General features: G+C 45.5%; 2 protein-coding genes across 3 annotated transcripts; both read right to left on the bottom strand.

The window, feature by feature from the left end:
- Positions 1 to 1,108: 1,108 nt before the first annotated feature.
- On the bottom strand, positions 1,109 to 11,736 carry Bub3 (BUB3 mitotic checkpoint protein). 2 transcript variants are annotated; one of them, XM_038316097.1, is made up of 8 exons: positions 11,586 to 11,736; positions 11,129 to 11,323; positions 10,493 to 10,562; positions 8,890 to 9,041; positions 6,031 to 6,189; positions 3,936 to 4,113; positions 3,592 to 3,808; positions 1,109 to 1,420 (listed from the first exon to the last, which is right to left on the bottom strand). In XM_038316097.1, the coding sequence occupies exons 2-8, from the start codon at positions 11,321 to 11,323 to the stop codon at positions 1,411 to 1,413; spliced, it is 981 nt and encodes a 326-aa protein (XP_038172025.1). In that variant the 5' UTR covers positions 11,586 to 11,736; the 3' UTR covers positions 1,109 to 1,410. The 2 variants fall into 2 exon arrangements, with proteins under 2 accessions (XP_038172025.1, XP_038172034.1); XM_038316106.1 differs by having other exon boundaries at positions 11,580 to 11,671.
- A 4,061-nt stretch (positions 11,737 to 15,797) lies between these two features.
- On the bottom strand, positions 15,798 to 17,456 carry Hmx2 (H6 family homeobox 2). The gene is made up of 2 exons (XM_038317741.1): positions 17,189 to 17,456; positions 15,798 to 16,351 (listed from the first exon to the last, which is right to left on the bottom strand). The coding sequence occupies exons 1-2, from the start codon at positions 17,454 to 17,456 to the stop codon at positions 15,798 to 15,800; spliced, it is 822 nt and encodes a 273-aa protein (XP_038173669.1).
- Between the last annotated feature and the right edge of the window lie 1,049 nt (positions 17,457 to 18,505).

The following is an 18,505-nucleotide window of genomic DNA, read 5'->3' as shown; positions in this document are numbered from 1 at the left end:
TAAGAGCACTGGCTGCTCTTCCAAAGGATCTAGAGTTCAATTCCCAGCACCTACAGAAAGCATCACAACCATCTTGAGCTCCAGTTCCAAGGGATTTGATGCCCTCTTCTGGCTTCTGAGTGCACCACACACTGCTGGTGCAGATATTCATGCTGATAAAAATACACAAACACATAAAACAAAAATAAAGAAAATCTCCAAAAGAAAAGGCCAAGGTAAACTACACCTGGGAAACCGGAGGTAAAAAAGTAGCTGTAAAATTAACAGGCGAATTGAGAGGGCGAGCTGGCCAAGTAGTAGAAGGGAGGCAGGGAGACACATTTTGTTTTAAGGGACAGAAGAGAGTCTAAATGAAACCATCAGCCCATCAAACACAAGTCCATAGCATGGCTTTAATTTGGTTATCTTTATTACAATGTTTGGAATTTATGCTCTGCTCTCAATCAAGTGGTTATGACCTTAAAAAGCACATCCCAGGGGGCTGGAGAGATGGCTCAGAGGTTAATAGCACTGGCTGCTCTTCTGGAGGTCCTGAGTTCAATTCCCAGCAACCACATGGTGGCTCACAACCATCTGTACTGAGATCTGGCGCCCTCTTCTGGCGTGCGGGCATACATCGAGGCAGAATGTTGTATACATAATAAATAAATAAATCTTAAAAAAAAAAAAAAAAAAAAAAGCACATCCCACCACAGGAACAATGCTACTAGTCGCGCCTGGCTGTTACGTCACTATGATGGAGAGTGACGGCTAAGTCCAGAGGGCCTGTCATCTGGTTCTCTGCAGAGGATGTTACCATCAGCACAGGGATACATGAGCTCTGCAGCGCTGGCATTGCTAGCAGCCATGGCCGAGACACCCAGACGCTGCCATCAGTGCCCATCCTGAGGGCCAAAGAAACATGAGCAAAATGGCTGAATGAACTCACATGGATTCTTTACCCAGGGCTAGATCCCCAATGTACAAGAGCAGACATAAACAAATGAAGCAGAGAACATTTAAAGGTTAAACATCACCCTCAACATGTCCTTGATGAAGAGCACTTTGTCTAAAAAAGTCGTTATACAGTAAATGACAATAATTAGCAAAATCTTTAAAAACACCCAACTTTTAAAAGTTCCAAATATCTGATTTATTTGATAGCAGAAAAGTATTAACAGTTTTAGATAGTGCTACAAAGAGCTGGAGCATTAACAGCAACAGGAATTACTTAGGGAAAGGAGCATTCAACTACTGTACAAGGAAGGGCACGGAGCCTCCCCACCCCAAACAATTAGAGTACACAGAGACATTTCTGTTGACAGGAGACAGAGAAACCCAAAACTAGACAAACTAGACGGAGTCCAGTGACTACAAGCAGCCCCTGGGGGAAGCAAGTGTTGGCAGGAAGTGAAGCTTTCCACCAGATGATCACGTGGACCTGCAATGAAGAAAACACAGTTCAAGGGACCACTCAGACTGCACGCTAAGTTCTCTTTGAAAATCTCACAAAATAAAAATAAGACTTTTCTCTGTACCAAAAGAATTTTTAAAAAATACACTATGGGTAAAACAAGCTTCAGTAAAGGCCTAAGTCCTCTTCCGAGACACGCGCGTTTACAAATAACACATCAGAACGACAAGTCTGACAACAGAAACACTGAACTACTTAAGACAGGCCAAGCTAAGTTCGTGTTCTGCTACAAGACATTACATCAAAATGAATCTCATTCGCACTATAATTTTTTCTTTTTAACCTTTAATCACCAGCGGCTGGGCAACTGAAATGGACATGAGAACTATATAAATGTCAGAGAAATATGTAAACCTCATTAATGTTTCCAAAAATTCATTTAGAGCTAGAAACAGGTCCAGATAGATGCCTGTCTAAATGTACTGCAATTACGTTACAGTGACTTTCCCAAACGCACAGATGCGCCCTGTCTTCTCTCAGCTCATTACTGACTCAAACAATTTGCCCTTCTGGGATCAATTGTTTGCTAATAAATAATTGTTTACAGTCACAAAATGATGTTAGGAGGGTTTCTTATTAGTTTTCCTCCTGCACCCTAATAAGATTGAAAACTAGCTGAGTCCCAAGAGTCTAACCTTAACCTCGCTTTGTTTAACAGCCCAGGAAATGATGAACCATCTGCTTCAGAAAATAATGGACGGCCAAGAGGAAATATTGTTTAATTGTAGATTAACCTCCTCAGGAGGCAGTCTGAAGCAGCTTTCGAATTACCAACTATCACCAGCAAAGAAATCAATGGCTCAAGGGCCTTTTCCTCTACCATCTAAGGTCCAGAAAGAACACAAAGGGATTTTTATTACTTCTATTTACAAACATTTATTTCCACAGCAGAAACAAAAATCAAGGTCAAAACTGCTTCTCTCTCAAAAGTGCGGCCATTGCCCTCCAATCCTGTCTGCTCAAATATCTCTAATGTAGCAAACCATCAAAAGACAAAAAACAAGAAAAACCCATTTTCCTTTATTTTCAGGTTCTTAAAAAAATTAAAATTAGTATTTCCCTGCTTTCTGTGTTAATATTTATAAATCCACCACTGGGGAGGACCAACTGTTTTATTAGCATCAATATGGCACTTAAGCAAATAAAATCTTGTCAAGAACATGGTGACCTACAAGTTCAAAAGGAAAAAGAACAGCATGAGATCAAAATGGCCGGCCAGGACAAGAAACTGAAGAGTGACAGGTTATAAACACAAACACAGCCCTTCACCCAACAGGCTCCACATCCTAAAACACCCTACAGTCCAGCCCGTGAAAGGGCGTACGCTACTCCTTGTTAAACGCTCTGCTCCTACAGAGAGAGACCCAACAAACTTAGCAAGGGCACTTCAGAAAATTACAGAAGTCCAACACACATTTACTTAATACAAACCCTTCCTGAGGATTTCCTCAGAGGACCTGAGAGCAAGGACAAGGAAGAGGACAAGATACATGGGGCTGCCACTGCATGTCGTACGTTGTGCCTATGCCTCTCTCAGAGCCTAGAAGAGGTCGCTAAATAAGACTCTGTCCCACTGCTGCCAAAAAGCCTAGATGGCGCCTCCAGTCAACAGTTAAGACCTAGCAACATCTATGAAAATTTCAGGAGGAGGTCTGCTGTGCTAGGCAAGGCCATATTACTCTGTCTCCAATAAAACCCAAAGGTCATTCATTCTGTAAATATTACAGAAACAATCTCTGGAGAGGGAAGGGTTTTTTTTTTTTTTTTTTTTTTTGCAGTTCAAATTCTTAAATATCTTAAATAGAATTTACTAAAATAAATTATTCTTGAATTCCTCAACTTAATTTTAAAGCAATGAGCTCGTAGTAACTCCAGAGATTCAAATAATAGAGCCTATTCAAGAAGAATGAGAGTTTGACATTCTTCTCTACAAAACAACTAGGCACAATTTTATCCATCAGACGTCTATCAACCTACGGATATTGAAAGCTTGGGAGAACAAGATAAAATCAATTCCAACCCTACAGTCAGCTGTAATATCGAGCAGGCATCAACAACGCTATTCATGAATTTGGAAAAATTAATAAGTCCTGGGCTGAATGCAAGAAAAGGCTTCAATCCAGGTGAAGCATACTCACTTGGGCTTTGTTTCTGCATCTGTCACTTGGCGAATGAAGACGCCATCTTCAGGATGCTCCACGTCGTCCATTTCATACATATAGGACGACGCTATTGCAAGCGTGGTTCCGTCGTTACTGAAGGCAAGAGACGCAATGCTAGTGGGGTATCGATGGAACTGGCATAGTCGCTTTTTGTTAAACGGATCCCAAATATTTACAAATCCATCAGAACCACCTGCAAGTAATGTAACTTGTTAATATGGCTCTGTGTACGGAAGCAGAGGGAAACTCTTAGGACTCTGCCTGAGCATAAGCAGCGCACAGTCTCAAAGCTCAGCTCAGGCCTGCGGGTCATACTTCACCTGTGGCAAACGTATTGTGGATATTGTGGAAGGAAATGGCGTTGACTGGGTAAATCTGCTCAATGTTGTTTTCCTTTAGCCTGTGACACTTGAAGGCATACTTCTTCTTCTGAACCTCGGGGCTTGGGTCCAGGTATTCTACCGCCACTCGGCCTTCAATGGAGCTCAACACATAACCCTGCCGAGAGAGCGGAGGCCCGAAATGGCAAAAACCTGCCTTCCACAGAGCACACAAGGTCCCCAATTCAATCCATAAAGACGACTATTTCAGAAATGAAAGTTCAGCCAGGTTTAATAAAGGACTGGAGCTGTCCTGACGGCCATGCCATCTCTATAGACACCTGCTTTGTAAGACATGGCGCCAACCTTGCTGGCTTCCTCTCTCCACACTATCAGTACCTAGCATACTGCAACCAAAAATGACTTGTTCTGTCAAATCTAAAAAACTTCTAAGTTTTAGTATCCTTTGTCTTTCTGCCCTGACAGGGACTACAACCTGTTGCCTCACGTAAAACCTCCTCTGCACCTTTAACTCTAAGCACTGTGCCCCCCCCCCTCACTGGGAGGATGCACCAGTAATCCTGTAATCCTGTCCCAGCACGGCTGGCCTGCCTCTGCATTTACTAGTGAGTCAGGTTTGCATAAACCAGACTGTGGGCAACTGTCACGAGGGAGCCCCAGATTCAAACCATCTTTCATCTTCTCTTGAAATAACAACATATTTTTAAAAAGATAATGCAATGATTATGAAATTTATACTTTTTACATCTTTATATTTTAGTCCAGATATTTCAAAAAGTTATTCCCAAAAACTGCTCACAGAAAATGAATTCAACGTAACCCAACTTTTATTACTTATGTGTAGGCACGTGTGTGCAGAGGCACTTATGAATGGAGGTCAGAGGGCAGCCTGCAGCTGTCAGTTCTCCCCTTCCACCACATGGGTCCCAGGGTAGAACTCGGGCCAGCAGTCTTGGCAGCAAGCACCTTCGCGCACTGAGCCATCTCCATTTTTTTAAAAAAATAAAATCCTACTTTAAGCATCCATCATAAAAGCAAAGATAATCCTACAGAAAAATTTAAACATAAAAACAAAATATTTCTGTAATGCAAGTATGTTTTAATCACATTTCAACCTCTCCAAGCTTCACTAACTGCAGCTGACTGTCTTTAGTACTTAAAGAACAGTAATCACCACCTGAGGCTCAAGGTGAGACACAGGGCCAAGAGAACTGACTTCCTGCTCCATATTCCACAGCAGCTGAAGGACAGCCCTGATTCCAAATGCAGCTACTGCTTTAAGTGAGGCTTTCTCTTTAAAAAAAAAAAAAAAAAAAAAAAAAAAAATCCTACAGCTGCTCACCTCACAACAACTGCCCTTGAATTTCCTGGGACAGTGTCTCACCTTATAACCCACGATGGCCTTGAACTCACACTCTTCCTGCTCCAGACTGCTAAGGTTACAGGAGCAGGCCAGTAAGGCTAACCTCCCATTATAGCTTTAAGGACTGCTAATAAAAGGCAGCTTACTAAATTTTTTAAAGAAATGACGGAAGGAGACCCGCTCAGTATATCACGAGACCCTACCTCATCTCAGCGGTGTTCTTATTAAAAAAAAAAGAAAGAAAGAAAAATATCAAAGCTCTCTTGTTAAGTGGGAGAGAAACAACCCTGAGAATATCAGGATTAAAAAACCACAAAGGCAGGCGGGCATCCATATCTACAATCCCAGCCTTGGAGAGGCTGAGGCTAAAGGAGTGTAAAAATGACACCAACCTGAGCTACATTAAAAAAAAAAAAGCAAATTCTATAAACTTAAATTTCTAAACTTAAACTTAAGTTTTGATGGGCATATAAGTTGGAATATGTTAAACTCTTTGATACTGCATACTTACTGAGCATCCCACACCAAAACCATCAGTAAGAAAGGCATCTCTTCAAAGCACTTGACCATCAACACCTCCCCTAAAATGTGAGGTTGTTGTTCTCCTCTAACCTTCAGTTGCCATTAAAGAATTAAAAAGAGCAGACCTAAGGCAAATTGTAAGTCACCACGACTTGGAAATTCAGGGAAGGGAGGTGAGGGGACCAGTACCTGCTTGTTTGGAAAGGCGCGGATGCAGCGCGTCTGGTACTTCAGGCTGGACTCCCTGCGCTGCTGCACATAGCCCATGTTCCTCAAGTCCCACACCAGCACGCGGCGGCCTGCTGTGCCCACAATCAGCCTGTCCCCGGACACTGACAAGGTGTACACCTTTTAGGAAACATCAGAACTCGATAATCACCATCTACTTCCCGAAAAATAATATTTTCCTCCCAAAGTCCACCTAATCCTAAAACCATAAAAAAGACCGCGTTCCCAGAGCAGGCGTCCACTTTAGTCAGGAGTGAGGTGACTTAGTCAAACTTGGCACACACACAATCACCAAGTATGAAGTACACTCCAGCTTTAAAGTACACTTTTAAAGACAAAACACTCGTTGTTAGGACATCTCCCCCAAAATTTCTTGACTCATTTAAGATAAAAGTATTAAACCCACTCAAAACAGGACAACAGAGTCAAAACACCTTTTGGCTTTTTGTAAAAGAATAATTTTCATTTTTTTCTATGACCAGACCAGCTTTCCAAAGACTTCATCTGGCGACTCTAACTCTTGGCATCTCCCAGCTGTTCCCCGAGGGAAAGGCCTTTCGAGGAACAGTGAAGAAGGCATCACTAGCAGGCCGACTTGTGGCTTTGCGGGCACAAACTCAAAAGGAAAAGATGAGAGCTGCCTTGCACATAGCAAAGCTAACCCTTAGGCTCTGATGTCATCATGTTCAACGTTCAAAGAAGCTCAGCTTACAGGGATAAAAAAACCTAAGGCATTTTATCCCCTGAAAATATCATTTTCCCCCATCATAATGTCTTTCCTTCAATATTTAAGCCTCCACAAAAATACTTTTGTAAGAAACCGTAAATTTCCGGCAAGCAGAATATTTAGAAGCTTACACACAAACAAAATTTCACGTAGACACCAGAAGCAAATTCACAAAAGAGCAGCAGCAGCAAAGTCTTCCTAACCTAAGTCATAGCCTTAAAAATCTAGACCTGAGGTCTATAACAAAGGTTATTGTTGACTTTCAACCCCTGCTGAATAGCTATTAAAAAATGTAAAAGAACCATGATACTCTAAGACTTCCTTTTAACCCTCAATAATCAAGCCATATAGCTGATAATCACCAGTATACTAACTACAGGCCACCAGTTAAAGGACCGGGTCAGGTCACAATACAATGCCCAAACAGTAGCCACTACAATCTGACTTTAAAAATCTAAAAACTAATGCAACTCAAAGAAAAATAAGAATCTAAAAAATTGAAATATTAAGTAATTATTGCATACTTATATGAGAACATTGTAATAGATGTTTATTCAGAAAGCCAGTATTTTTCAAAAAGAAAATTAATCTACAATATATGAAGTGCTAAACTTAAAAAATAACCCGAAAGAAATCAATTTATAGTGTTACAATTGAATCAAGAATTACCTTAAATCTTTACTATACAGGTGACACACAAGCTTCTGAAACTGCTTTCTATCCCCGCTGATCATAAATCAGGAAAAACCACTGTCATGCTACTGACTAGGTGTATACATTTATCAAAGAGTATTAAAAAAGCGACATAATGAACCTCCTGAACCAATAAGCAGCTTGATTCAGTGTGGCTGTCCATTATATGATACTCTGTCAGCAATTCATCACCGTTCTTAACATGTTACATATAACCATAAATCAAAACTAGAAACAATGCAATTATTTTATTCTGAACAAAGGTCTTGCCAGGAGTAGATTCGACTGTGACGTGACAAAAATAATGGCTGTGCTTGCACTGCTGTATATAATGACGGCCAACAGGGCCGAACAGCGCATGTACACTAGGGAAGAACGCCAGTGAAGATACCTTCAAACTGGTACAACAATCCATCTTGTAAACTAACCGCCACCTGATCAGTCTGATGAGGACACAGCTGAAGTATGTTTATCAAACAGATCAACAAGTCAGAAGACACAAAGTTGGTTCCCCAAAGCTCCACTCACAGGAGGGAGAATCAGTTCTCTCCAGGAACAGGACCCCTGATAGGTTATCTAATCCTAAGAGGTCGGCCAGAAACACATGGATAAACAAACACCACTAAATGGACTCAGGAGCTTGTGTGTGTTTACGTGTTCACATGTGTGCGTGTGTATAAAACAGTAATAATTATAGAAGAGGCCATGAACCTGAGAGTGAGTGGAGGGAGCTAGAGGGGAGGGCGGGGATGAAGAGGTGGAAAGATGTAAATATAGTGTGCGCAAGTACAAAATTCTCAAAAAAAAGAATCATAGATACAAATGGTTTTATAATCTAAAGGTAGAGATTGTCAATCTGGACTGAAATAACAAAATAACAACAACAACAAAACCAAGACACAACTATGGTACTGTCTATGGGAAATAAACAATTTAGATTCCAAGTGTTTAAAAGCTCCATTTACTACAAGCCTTCAAATGACATCTGCCAGCGTTTAATACACACACGGCAATAAAAGTCAGAGAACACAGCTCTCACTCAAGCTGAGATGGTAAACCCTTTCATCGTCAACGTCAACATCCCAACTGCTTTCGGCTGTCGAGTTTAGGACAACCGGTTTCTGTAAACAGCTTCTCCGAAAAGACAGTGAGTTACTCTCAGACCTCAATACATGGAGTGAGAATTTAAGTCGTGTTCTCCAGCCCAAGATTAACATCTGACAGAAAAAGGGCGGCCAAAAATTTAAAAGTGAATTCCCTTTTCTTTCAAGCATTTCTGTGTAGTTAGGTTTCTAAGAGACTGCCAGTTCTTAACCTTTGCAACGGCGTATTCATCAAACATACACCAAAACAAATCACCCCGATGAGCACAGCAGCCCTGACGAACATAAAATCCCTACCTTTTCCGGCTGAGAGAAGGTGCCAGCATTACAAGGAGTTCTGGGATCCCACAGTTTAACTGTCTGATCCCAACTTCCAGTAACCATGACATTCACTTCCGGACAGTATTCCACACATCTGATAGGGGCATCATGCGTTCCGACCAGATTTTCTATTGCAAAGAAAAATAAAATAAAAGCACATATAGCTTTGCCATCTCAACTAACTGGGATACCTTAAGTGAACTAACGGGACATTCAACTGAAATGAATTTGTCTCAATCAACTCCACAGGAACGCCTGCACGTGAGGTCTTCTCTAATTTACTTCACACTGCCTAGGTCAATGCCATAGCAGAAGGGAGCACAGCTGCCTCGAATCTCCAACTGCATTAAGATGGTGCGTGCTTATCAACGTGATCCTAGACTTTATAAGAAAACTGGGTTAACTCTATGTACCTAGTACCAGATTTGGTACATTGTAGGTGCTCAAGAAATACTTGCTGAATGCAGCAATGAGTGGAGCTCTCTGGTTTCCTGTACCCTGACAACACTTTCCTCACATTGAGCCAAGGCCTGTAAGAAATGGTTACAGGATTTGAAAGCTGAGGGGAGTCTTCCAGCTAATTCACTTTGTTCTCATGGTAAGGTCAAATTTCCACTATGTAATTTCTTTTCTGTCAACCTCAACCTTCACAATATCTCATTTGTTCAATCGGTTAACATCTATTAAATATCTACAATGTGCTAAAACCCATGCGACGTAAAGATACAAGGATGACTAACAGGTCTGGGGATGAAGCTCAGAGAGAGCACTTGCCTAGCATGTATATAACACACACCCCAAAATCACTTTCATACAGAAGCCTCTTCCAACGAAATACTGCTCTTTTTCTCCTTGAAATAGTCTCATGTAGCCTACGCTGGCCTCAAACCGGCTGTGTAGCTAAGGCTGGCCTTCAATTTCTGATCCTCCTTGCCTCTCCCTTCCCAGTGCTGGGATTACAGGACCACCACCACACCCAGCACAGAGATGCTTCTCTATCCATCTTCCCTTTGTTCAACGTAGCCTCCACGTAGTTACATCAGGACACCCCGTCATCTCCTTCAAGTATAGCTGCATCCCGTAGAGCACACAAAGCTCAGAGAGCTCTCTTCTGGGCTCCACTCCAATTTCTGCCTCAGTGAAATCATGAGAACTCGTAAGAAATGTTTTTACACGTACAACTGAAACACATTCTTCTGCTAAGAATACAAGTTTCCTCATGACTGGCCACTGGGCTGCACCTTTAAAACACACTTTTCCTTAGTTTGCAAGGAGAGCACCCTAAGATAGCCAACAGTCCTGGGAGACCCTGACACGGACCCAGTCCTCTCTTAAAGACTTCGAAAGGTAATGGTCAAATGCGTGATACTTTGGGTAAACACTTGAGACAGTGTTCAAAATGGGTTTGACTGCAAGACGCACACTCCATTTGGGCTAACTTAATTCCAATTTAAAACGCCTATTAGCAAAGCCACTTTTCACCTTCACCTAAGCACTGAAAGCAACTACTCTCCCTAAGTAAGCCTTTCCGCACTAATACACCAGCAAAGGAAAACTGGTCAAGTGTGGCCGTTGTTACCTTGATCAGTGTTCAAATCATGCATTTTCAGTTGATGATCTAATCCTCCACTCCAGGCGTGCGTTGGGTCCTACAAAGTAAAGTTTGGTTTTGGTTGGTTGGTTTGTTTGTTTGTTTTGAGACGACAGGGTGTCACTAGTAGCCCTTGTGGTCCTGGAACTCACTACAAAGAACAGGCTGGCCTCAAAACATAAGAGATCCGCCTGCCTCTGCCTCTGGGTTTAAAGGCTTGGCCACCACGCCCAGCCCCGTAAATTTTGAACCATTTCAAAGTTACAAAGCTTTAGCAAGCATTTCAAAATTGCCATTTCTACAGTCAAGAGGCACCAGCAGCTAACTAGACGATAGTCACTCCTTTCAATCCTTCCTTCTAATAAGGTAGCTACATTAGTATTGCTGAGAATTTCAAATACAATTATCTTATGTCCAGAAAGTTCATCCCAGTCTGAACTTGAAAAGGAAGATCGAAACTGCGATAAAAGGAGAAACACAAACAAACGAACCATGGCAGTAGGCTCAAACCAGGCTAAAGAGAAGCATTCCAGAACATTATGAACTGCCCCAACACTCCAAATCGTGTATGGGAGGCAATACTGACTCGGTAAGGGGACAGGAGCAGAAACTGAGTCCACCTACGTAGAAGGCGCAGTCCAGGACAGCACCGGTGTGCTGGTACTTGAGTCGCATGGAGTTGGCGGGCACATCGTAGAGGCGCACAGACGTATCCCAGGAGGAGACCAGGAGGAATTGGGAGGTGTTGGGGCTGAATTTGACCGAGGAGATGCCATCCTCGGGTGGCTGGTTCAGATTGAACTCGTTCGAACCCGTCATCTGCAGAACAAACGTTAAGTCTGAGTCCTTTACCGGAGAAAGAGAGGCCCGTCCGGGTTTGCGCCTGCGCAGAGCCGGTATCGGCCGTACTCTAGACAAGGCGCCATCCGGCTCCCACCGAGCTCTACCCGGCCGGGCCTCCTTCCCTGCCCGCGGATCCCCCAAATAATACACAATGAAGGCCAACAGAATCCCTCTGTGCACCCACCCACCGGCTACAGGCTGCAAACCTCGCTCCACCCGCCCTTGTTCGGACCTCTACCTCGTATTCGCCAAAGCAACGTTTCCACACGGGCCACTAAACACTACTTCCCTCCGAGCACTCCAAGGCTAGCGGAGGAGGCGGAGAGGAAGCTCCGGAGCAGGCCTATCATTGGCTGATTTCAAACGCCAACGGCTCGATCTCGGCCGCTAATTGGTTCGGTCTGCTGCTCGACTCTTTACCGTAGTCATCTTGTTCCGGCTCAAAGGGAAACCGCGGTTTTTTCCGTTCACGGTGTCTCAATACCACCACGCAGAGGTTACGTCGCCGAAGCTGCGCATAGAAACTACAACTCCCAAGTAGGCTCAGGTCAGGGAGGCAATCACGCCCGCCCACATTTGTACGCGGCATGCTGGGAGGTGTAGTCTTCCTGGTGCTGCCTGCCGGACCAGCCACAAACTAGGAGGCAGGAAAGATGTTTTACCTTGCTCTGGCTGTGTGACAGCCTTCTCTGTCTCTCAGACACAGAATCCCGTTTTGGTTGACACTACTATATAGCTAAATTAATATTTTCTATCTGGACATGCACATACCCCTGGAATTAACCCAATTGGACATACTGGAGAAAATAGGTTTTGGTCAAAAGCACTATTTGCCTTCATTTTGCTACGGTTTTCCTCTGTGATTAGAGTCCCATTTCCCTTGCGGTCTAGTGATCATAGGAACTAGCTCTCATTTCTATTGTTTTTAAATCTCTCTACAATTTTCAAGCACCTCAATGCTAGGCCTGGCAAGAGACTCTGGGGATACAAATTCAATCAAACTGCTCCTTGTTTTAGAAGAGTCTCGCATCCCAAAAGGTAAACAGAGTAGGACATAGAGACTTCTGATGTTTTCAAGCTCAAGCAGAATCTTTTAGGGATGTTCATCATAGGTCCTAAACTGTGGCTGTCTTCTCCCCTCCTACCCTGCCATGCCATGGGAGTTGCGGGTTCAGTTGGCTGCATTTTCTGTTTCTAAAATCCTCCAGAGATATGAGAATGAAAGGAGTCGCTTCCGCGACCAGAAATGGTTTGGGTTCTGTGAAAAGAAAAGCGGTACGTGACAAGCAGAATGTAGTAGCTCCATACTCACATGCAAAATATTACTGTCCATTTCTATTTAACCCTTGCTGCGACTTCGTTTTCACTGCCCTCTCTTCTGTGAGACAATCTTTTTTTTTTACTTTGTAATTTTGCATGAAGTAGAAAGTTATCACTAGGATTAAGCTACACACACACATTCACACACACACAACCTTTCTCCTATTGCCCTGATGATGATTATTACAGCTAAAATATTCTGGACCTCTTCCCTCTTCACATAGTTCTAGTATTTAGTTCTCTCTCTCTCTCTCTCTCTCTCTCTCTCTCTCTCTCTCTCTCTCTCCTCTTTCAACAAATCAATGGCCAAGTTCAATTTTTTTTTAAATACAGTGAGTTGTTTTGCATTCTAATGTTAGCAAAATAATTTCCCCTCTTGACTTATTTGCTTCTCTTTCCCAGTTGTTTATTTAATTCTATTAGTGTTTCCAGATTCTGAGCATAAATTACCTGCTAATAAAATCTAAGTGTATTTCATTATCCAGTGTGTGTATGATTCAGGTCCCTCTGCCCATGCAGTTGCAGCCCAGCTCCATTTGAGTTTTAAGAAACGTCAATCTTTTAAATCAAGTTTAGAGCCTGAAAGGAGATGGACTATTTTGCTGATTATTCAAATGAATTGATAGACTTGAGATAGGAAATCTGGCAACAGCAGAGTCTTGAACATCCACAGCACAGAGGTAAAGCGTGCGTGTCATAATATCCAGTCACCTGCTGGAAGAACTCCTAGAAACTAATTGCAGAGGTGGGTCACCTGTCACAGCTAATGTCTGGGTGAGTGAAGAGAGTTACATATGCCCTATATGACAAGTGGGGAAATGGTCATTGCCTAAAATAGTAAGGACAAACTCGAATCATTATGTGCTGCCAGTGACTGGGGGAAGTCACCATCTATAGAGAACGCCAGCCTGAGGAGAACATGGTGACCCATACTGTCAAGTCCATCAGCAAATTGTAATCTACTGAAATTTGCAGACCAAAATTATCTGAATGGAATATCCCTTTACAAGATGTTCCTCTGGGGCAATTTGGTTGTTTCTGTGTGGAATGTTCAAAGAATGCTGTCAGGGGAAGAATGCAAAGAGATTACCTAGCGTGGTGACAACTTTAGTGAGATAAGAAACACACATCCAATAAATAAGAAGAGAACCGATGTTCTCTCTCTCCGACCACCAGATTTAGTGTAGATTCTCAGTTTGTGTTAGGGCCTCAACAAATACTTGCAATAATACTTGAAATAAATACAAGTGGACCAACCTAGTATTGGCAGGTGCATTCTTGAGTAGCATCCATCTGACGTCATCTTGGAGTAGTTGCGAGGGGGGGGGTGTTAATGGAATATAACATGATAAGAAGAAAATGGGCAATATCAGAGCAAATGTCTTCGACCAGGCGTTTTACACGGAATAGTATGGGTCATGAAAGCATTTGTATTCTGTGTATATCTACAAAATGCAAGTCATTTCGATGCCTCTTGGCACAGAGACAGATCCACTCAGGCAAACGTTTTCTTCTCAAGAAAGAATAGGGCCCTGCCGCTGCCGACTGGTAACTCTTTGCACCCGGTCAAACGGAGGTAGGAGGACCTAGAAACTCCACCTGAGCCTTTTTCGAGCTCCTGCACACACTTCCGACGTTTAACAAGGAACAGGTGGCTGCTCTCAAAACGGAGAGAAATAACCGGCTGCGATTTGCATGATTCTGGTGCTGCTGTCCTCTGAGTGTAGCGCCTCCCCAGCTCCTGTATGGAGCTGATAACCGCAGTCTAGTCCGTGGGTGCCTCCACTGCACCTCAGGGTTCAAGTCAGAAACAGCCGCAGCTTGCTGGCCAGTGATCATTTAGCCACTCAAAGGGCAAATTTAACAACAAAAAAGTGTCGAGAAGCGCCTGCTCGGAGAATCCCTCCATCGAAATGTGGCCTTTAGGTATCACCTCCCGCTCTCGGAGAATTGCTCGTGGCTGCAGGCGGGTCGCGTGGGGCTTTGGACCCCAAGCAGACTCTTTCTCGTGTATACTACGTCTTACTCTGCGAAGGAGGACGCCAAAGCGGCATTCGGGGCTTCGGCCATTCTTGCAGTGCCCAGCTTCAGTCTAGCTCAAATTGATCCCAGCGCCAAGGAGATGTTCACCTTCTTGCCTGACTTATTCCCAGAGGCAACCCCGTCAGCATCTAGACCTGCCTCTCCGCCTTTGTCTTTTTTCCGCGCCGGGCTCGGGATCCCAGCCCGCAGTGTACCCGAATCGTCACACCTGGATCGTGGGAACTGTGCTGTTCCAGTAAGCAGCTCTGGGCACGTGCTGCCTGGGCAGCCCCAATATCCGACCTTTAACCTCTGAGCCCAACCCCACCCTCACGTAGAGAGCTCAGGACGTTGGTGGGGGGGGGGAAGAAGGGGGGGAGGATCGGTGTAGAGAATCTTGCACGCTCAGGCACTAAAAATCTAGAAACCACTCCGTGCATTGTACCGCGGGGACAATTAATCCTTCCAAAGTTAGCAACCATGTTTAAAACGTTTTATTTTTTTCTCTTTAAAAATATTTACAGATCTGTACCTTCTTCAAGATGAAGGTTTTTTTTTTGTTTTTTGTTTTTTTTTTTTTCAGATTCACCCTCAAGATGAAGGGAATGAAGGGAGGTGATTAGTTCAATGACGAAGGCCCCAGTGGGCTCGGCTTGACTGAGCCTGTGTCCTTATACACACACATACACACGCACACACATATGTATATACAGGTGTATAAATGAGGAAAAGATCCGGTTTTGTTGGTGTTCTTCTGTTTTTTTTTTCTTGCTACCAGCCAAAACCTACCTAGCCGAAACTCCCTGCCAAAACTCCCTTTCCCGCCACCACCCGAGACTCTCCCCTTTCAAAAGAGTTTTCAAACGCGTTTTGGTTTGGTTTTGTGTAGAAAGCAGGTGTTCTGGCGTATGGAATGCAGATAAATACCCGAAACAAACAAACAAAGTAGGGAAGAGGCCATAAATAAGACATAACGAATACACATGGTGTATTTCTTAATACTTCTGAACACGCGACACTCTGCTCCGGAGCCCTGGGAAGGACGCCGCCCGCGCCTGGGTGTGCAGGCGGCTGCAGGCAGCCAGGGACGCTGCAGCCAGAGAGCGGCTCAGTAGTCAAGCTTGTTGTACAGGTTGTAGAGCGGTAAGGCCGAGAGGTTGCTGCTGGGGTAGTAGAGCGGCGCCGGGAAGGCGAGCGAGCGCGGCACCGGCACTCGCAGCAGTGAACTGTCCCGAAACACCAGCGGCATGCCCACGAGAGTCTGCGCCGATGCGTGTGCCATGTTGGCCGCCTCCAGTTCGGCCGAGAGTTGCCGCTTCCACTTGTTGCGGCGGTTCTGGAACCAAGTCTTAACCTGGGTCTCGGTGAGCTGCAGGCTGGAGGCGAGGCAGGCGCGCTCCGAGCTGCTCAGGTAGCGTTTCATGTCGAAGGTGGACTCGAGCTGATACACCTGGCTGCGGGAGAAGACGGTGCGCGTCTTTTTCTTGGCCGCTCCGGCCTGCCGATCTGCACCACCATCCCGAGGCCGTTCTGGGCCCGGAGAGGGCGAGCCCGCCGGCAAGAGCCTCTCTTTCTCTTCTTTAAAGTCCGAATGAGAAGGAGAAAGGAAAGGCGAGCGCTCCGAGCCCGCAGGCCCTGCGCTTCCGCTGCCTTTGGGGGTACCTGGAGAGTAAGCACGAAGAGAATGACCTTGGAGTTGATGCACTCAGCTCTTTCCAGGACCAGGAGGTTGGCAGAAGCCTGCATCCTTGGCCCCCTTTATTACCAACTCTTTCCTTTTCTGCTGCATCTTGTTAGCACCCAGGGTCTAGAGCCTCGGCCTTTTAAAGCAACAGAAGAGGGTCCCATATAATACAAGTCTGAGGGTCTCCGCTCCCAGTCTTATAAAATAAGTATAGGTGGTAACAGGTCTGAAGTAGGGACATTAACGCCATTTTTAAAAGATGATTTTTATCTTGCAAGAACTGGGCTTTATATGGTGACATCATTTTTCAGGCCGTTTCTTTGGAAGTCAGGTTAAAGACTAACTCCCGGGCTCTCCTCTGTCAGTTGTTGTCAAGAGGAACCCTCTCTAAAACGCACCACTGCCAATCATTTTAGAGTACTAATCACTTCAAGAAAAGACCGAGAGGAGAAAAAAGACCTAAAGAGACTGAAGAGCAGACAACACCTACACCAGATCTGCAGAACTCAAGTCAGGAAAGAAAGTACCCCGTGTGCGAAAGAATTCTGGCCAGCACGGAGTGTATGGTCCGCAGAATTCCTGGCCCACTCCAGTTCACCCTCCTTCCAACACAGTCTTCCCTAAACGCCCCCAATATTTCTCTACTTCTCCCTAGCGCCGGACCTTGAGAGAAGGCAACACTGGTCCGTAGTCCCGCTGCCCTTGACCTGGACCCCGAGTAGCCCGGCTGTGGCCAGAGGACACCCTGCTCCCGAATCTCCGGTACGCGCACACCGCATAGGCTCACGCACAGACTCCCGACGTGCGATCCTTACCCAGACAAGGGAAAGGGATGGGGGGATGGTGCTTAGGGCTTGGCTCCTTGGGGCCGTGCGGATCTGGGCAGAAACAAGCGGGCGCTTTCCAGCCTTCGTCCAGCTCCTCCTCCTCCGAGGACACAGACAGGCTGCGTTTCCTGGCTGGCCACCCGGCGGGTTCCCGCGGTGCCTCGGAAGGGCCCCCGCCCAGGATGGACTGGATGGTGAAGCTGGAGACGCCACCGGCCGCCGGACATCCCTTCCCCACATCTTCCTTGCTGCCCATCCTGGGTTCATAAGAAATCGGAGGAAACCAAGAACTCCCTTTAGAGCGGGTCTGGGTGGAAGGTGGTGCGGGCAGGCAGGCGGGGGGAGGGGCGGGAGGAAAGGCAAGGGGAGGGGGGCTACTAGAAGGGCGAGGAGTCCCTTCAGAGCCAGGACGCGCAGGCACCGGACCGCTGCGCGCGGGTCCCAGCCGGCCCGGCTCTGGGTGAGCCCGCCCAGCCCGGGTGCCTAAGTCCCTTCCTCGCCTGCCAACTCCACCGGTCTCGGGCGCTCGGGCGACGCGGAGGCTGCGCGGCCTCATTTGCATAGAGGTTACCCGACCGCGGCCAATCGCAGCGCCGCCGAGCGGCCCCGGAATTTTTTAAAAAGCTGGGGCCGAGCACGCAGCACTGGGGAACGCCTGGAGCACACCTAGCATCGGATTCTCTCTGGCTCTGTCCAGCCTGGGGCGTCTAGGGCGTCTGGGGCCGAAGGCAGCTTAGATTGCAGCCTGGATTCCGGATTTCACCCTGACTCGGACTCCTGTCTCTCCAGAGGCAGGGACGGCGCCCGACTTCGAGATGATGGGACTCTCTCGGATCCAAAAACGCTCCCCCTAAGCTGCCTAGAGGGAACAGGCAAAGAGCTATGGGTCTCCTGCCACGTTGGGATAGGGAAAATTAACAGTATGGGCCTTGTAGAGATGCCCTTCTCTGGAAGCAAAGAACTTCTACAGTTCTCCATCTGTAGACCCCACTGGCTAAGAAGGCTACAGAATTCTGGCAATGGAGTAGCCCTAGATCTCCCGAGGTCCACGTTCACATTCCAGCACCACCATTTACATTGTGCTAACTTAAACAAGTCTTGTCCCAGGAGAAGCATCTCTGTCCTCTAGCAAACACGTTAGAATCGCTCGCCCTGTTTCTCCTTGTGCAGTTGTGTCCGCTAGAGGTGGAAAAGCTCCAGAAACCTGTACTCCCTTAGAATGTAGGATAGTAACTTCCGAAACCTTGACCGAATACCACACAGCTTGCCTTCCCATGCCACAACTAAACTCTTACATTTTTGTTG

Source organism: Arvicola amphibius, chromosome 1, assembly GCF_903992535.2.
Source record: "Arvicola amphibius chromosome 1, mArvAmp1.2, whole genome shotgun sequence".
NCBI classification, from domain to species: domain Eukaryota; kingdom Metazoa; phylum Chordata; class Mammalia; order Rodentia; family Cricetidae; genus Arvicola; species Arvicola amphibius.
Note: the sequence above shows the minus strand (reverse complement) of the source record. Positions and strands in the feature narration are given on the sequence as shown.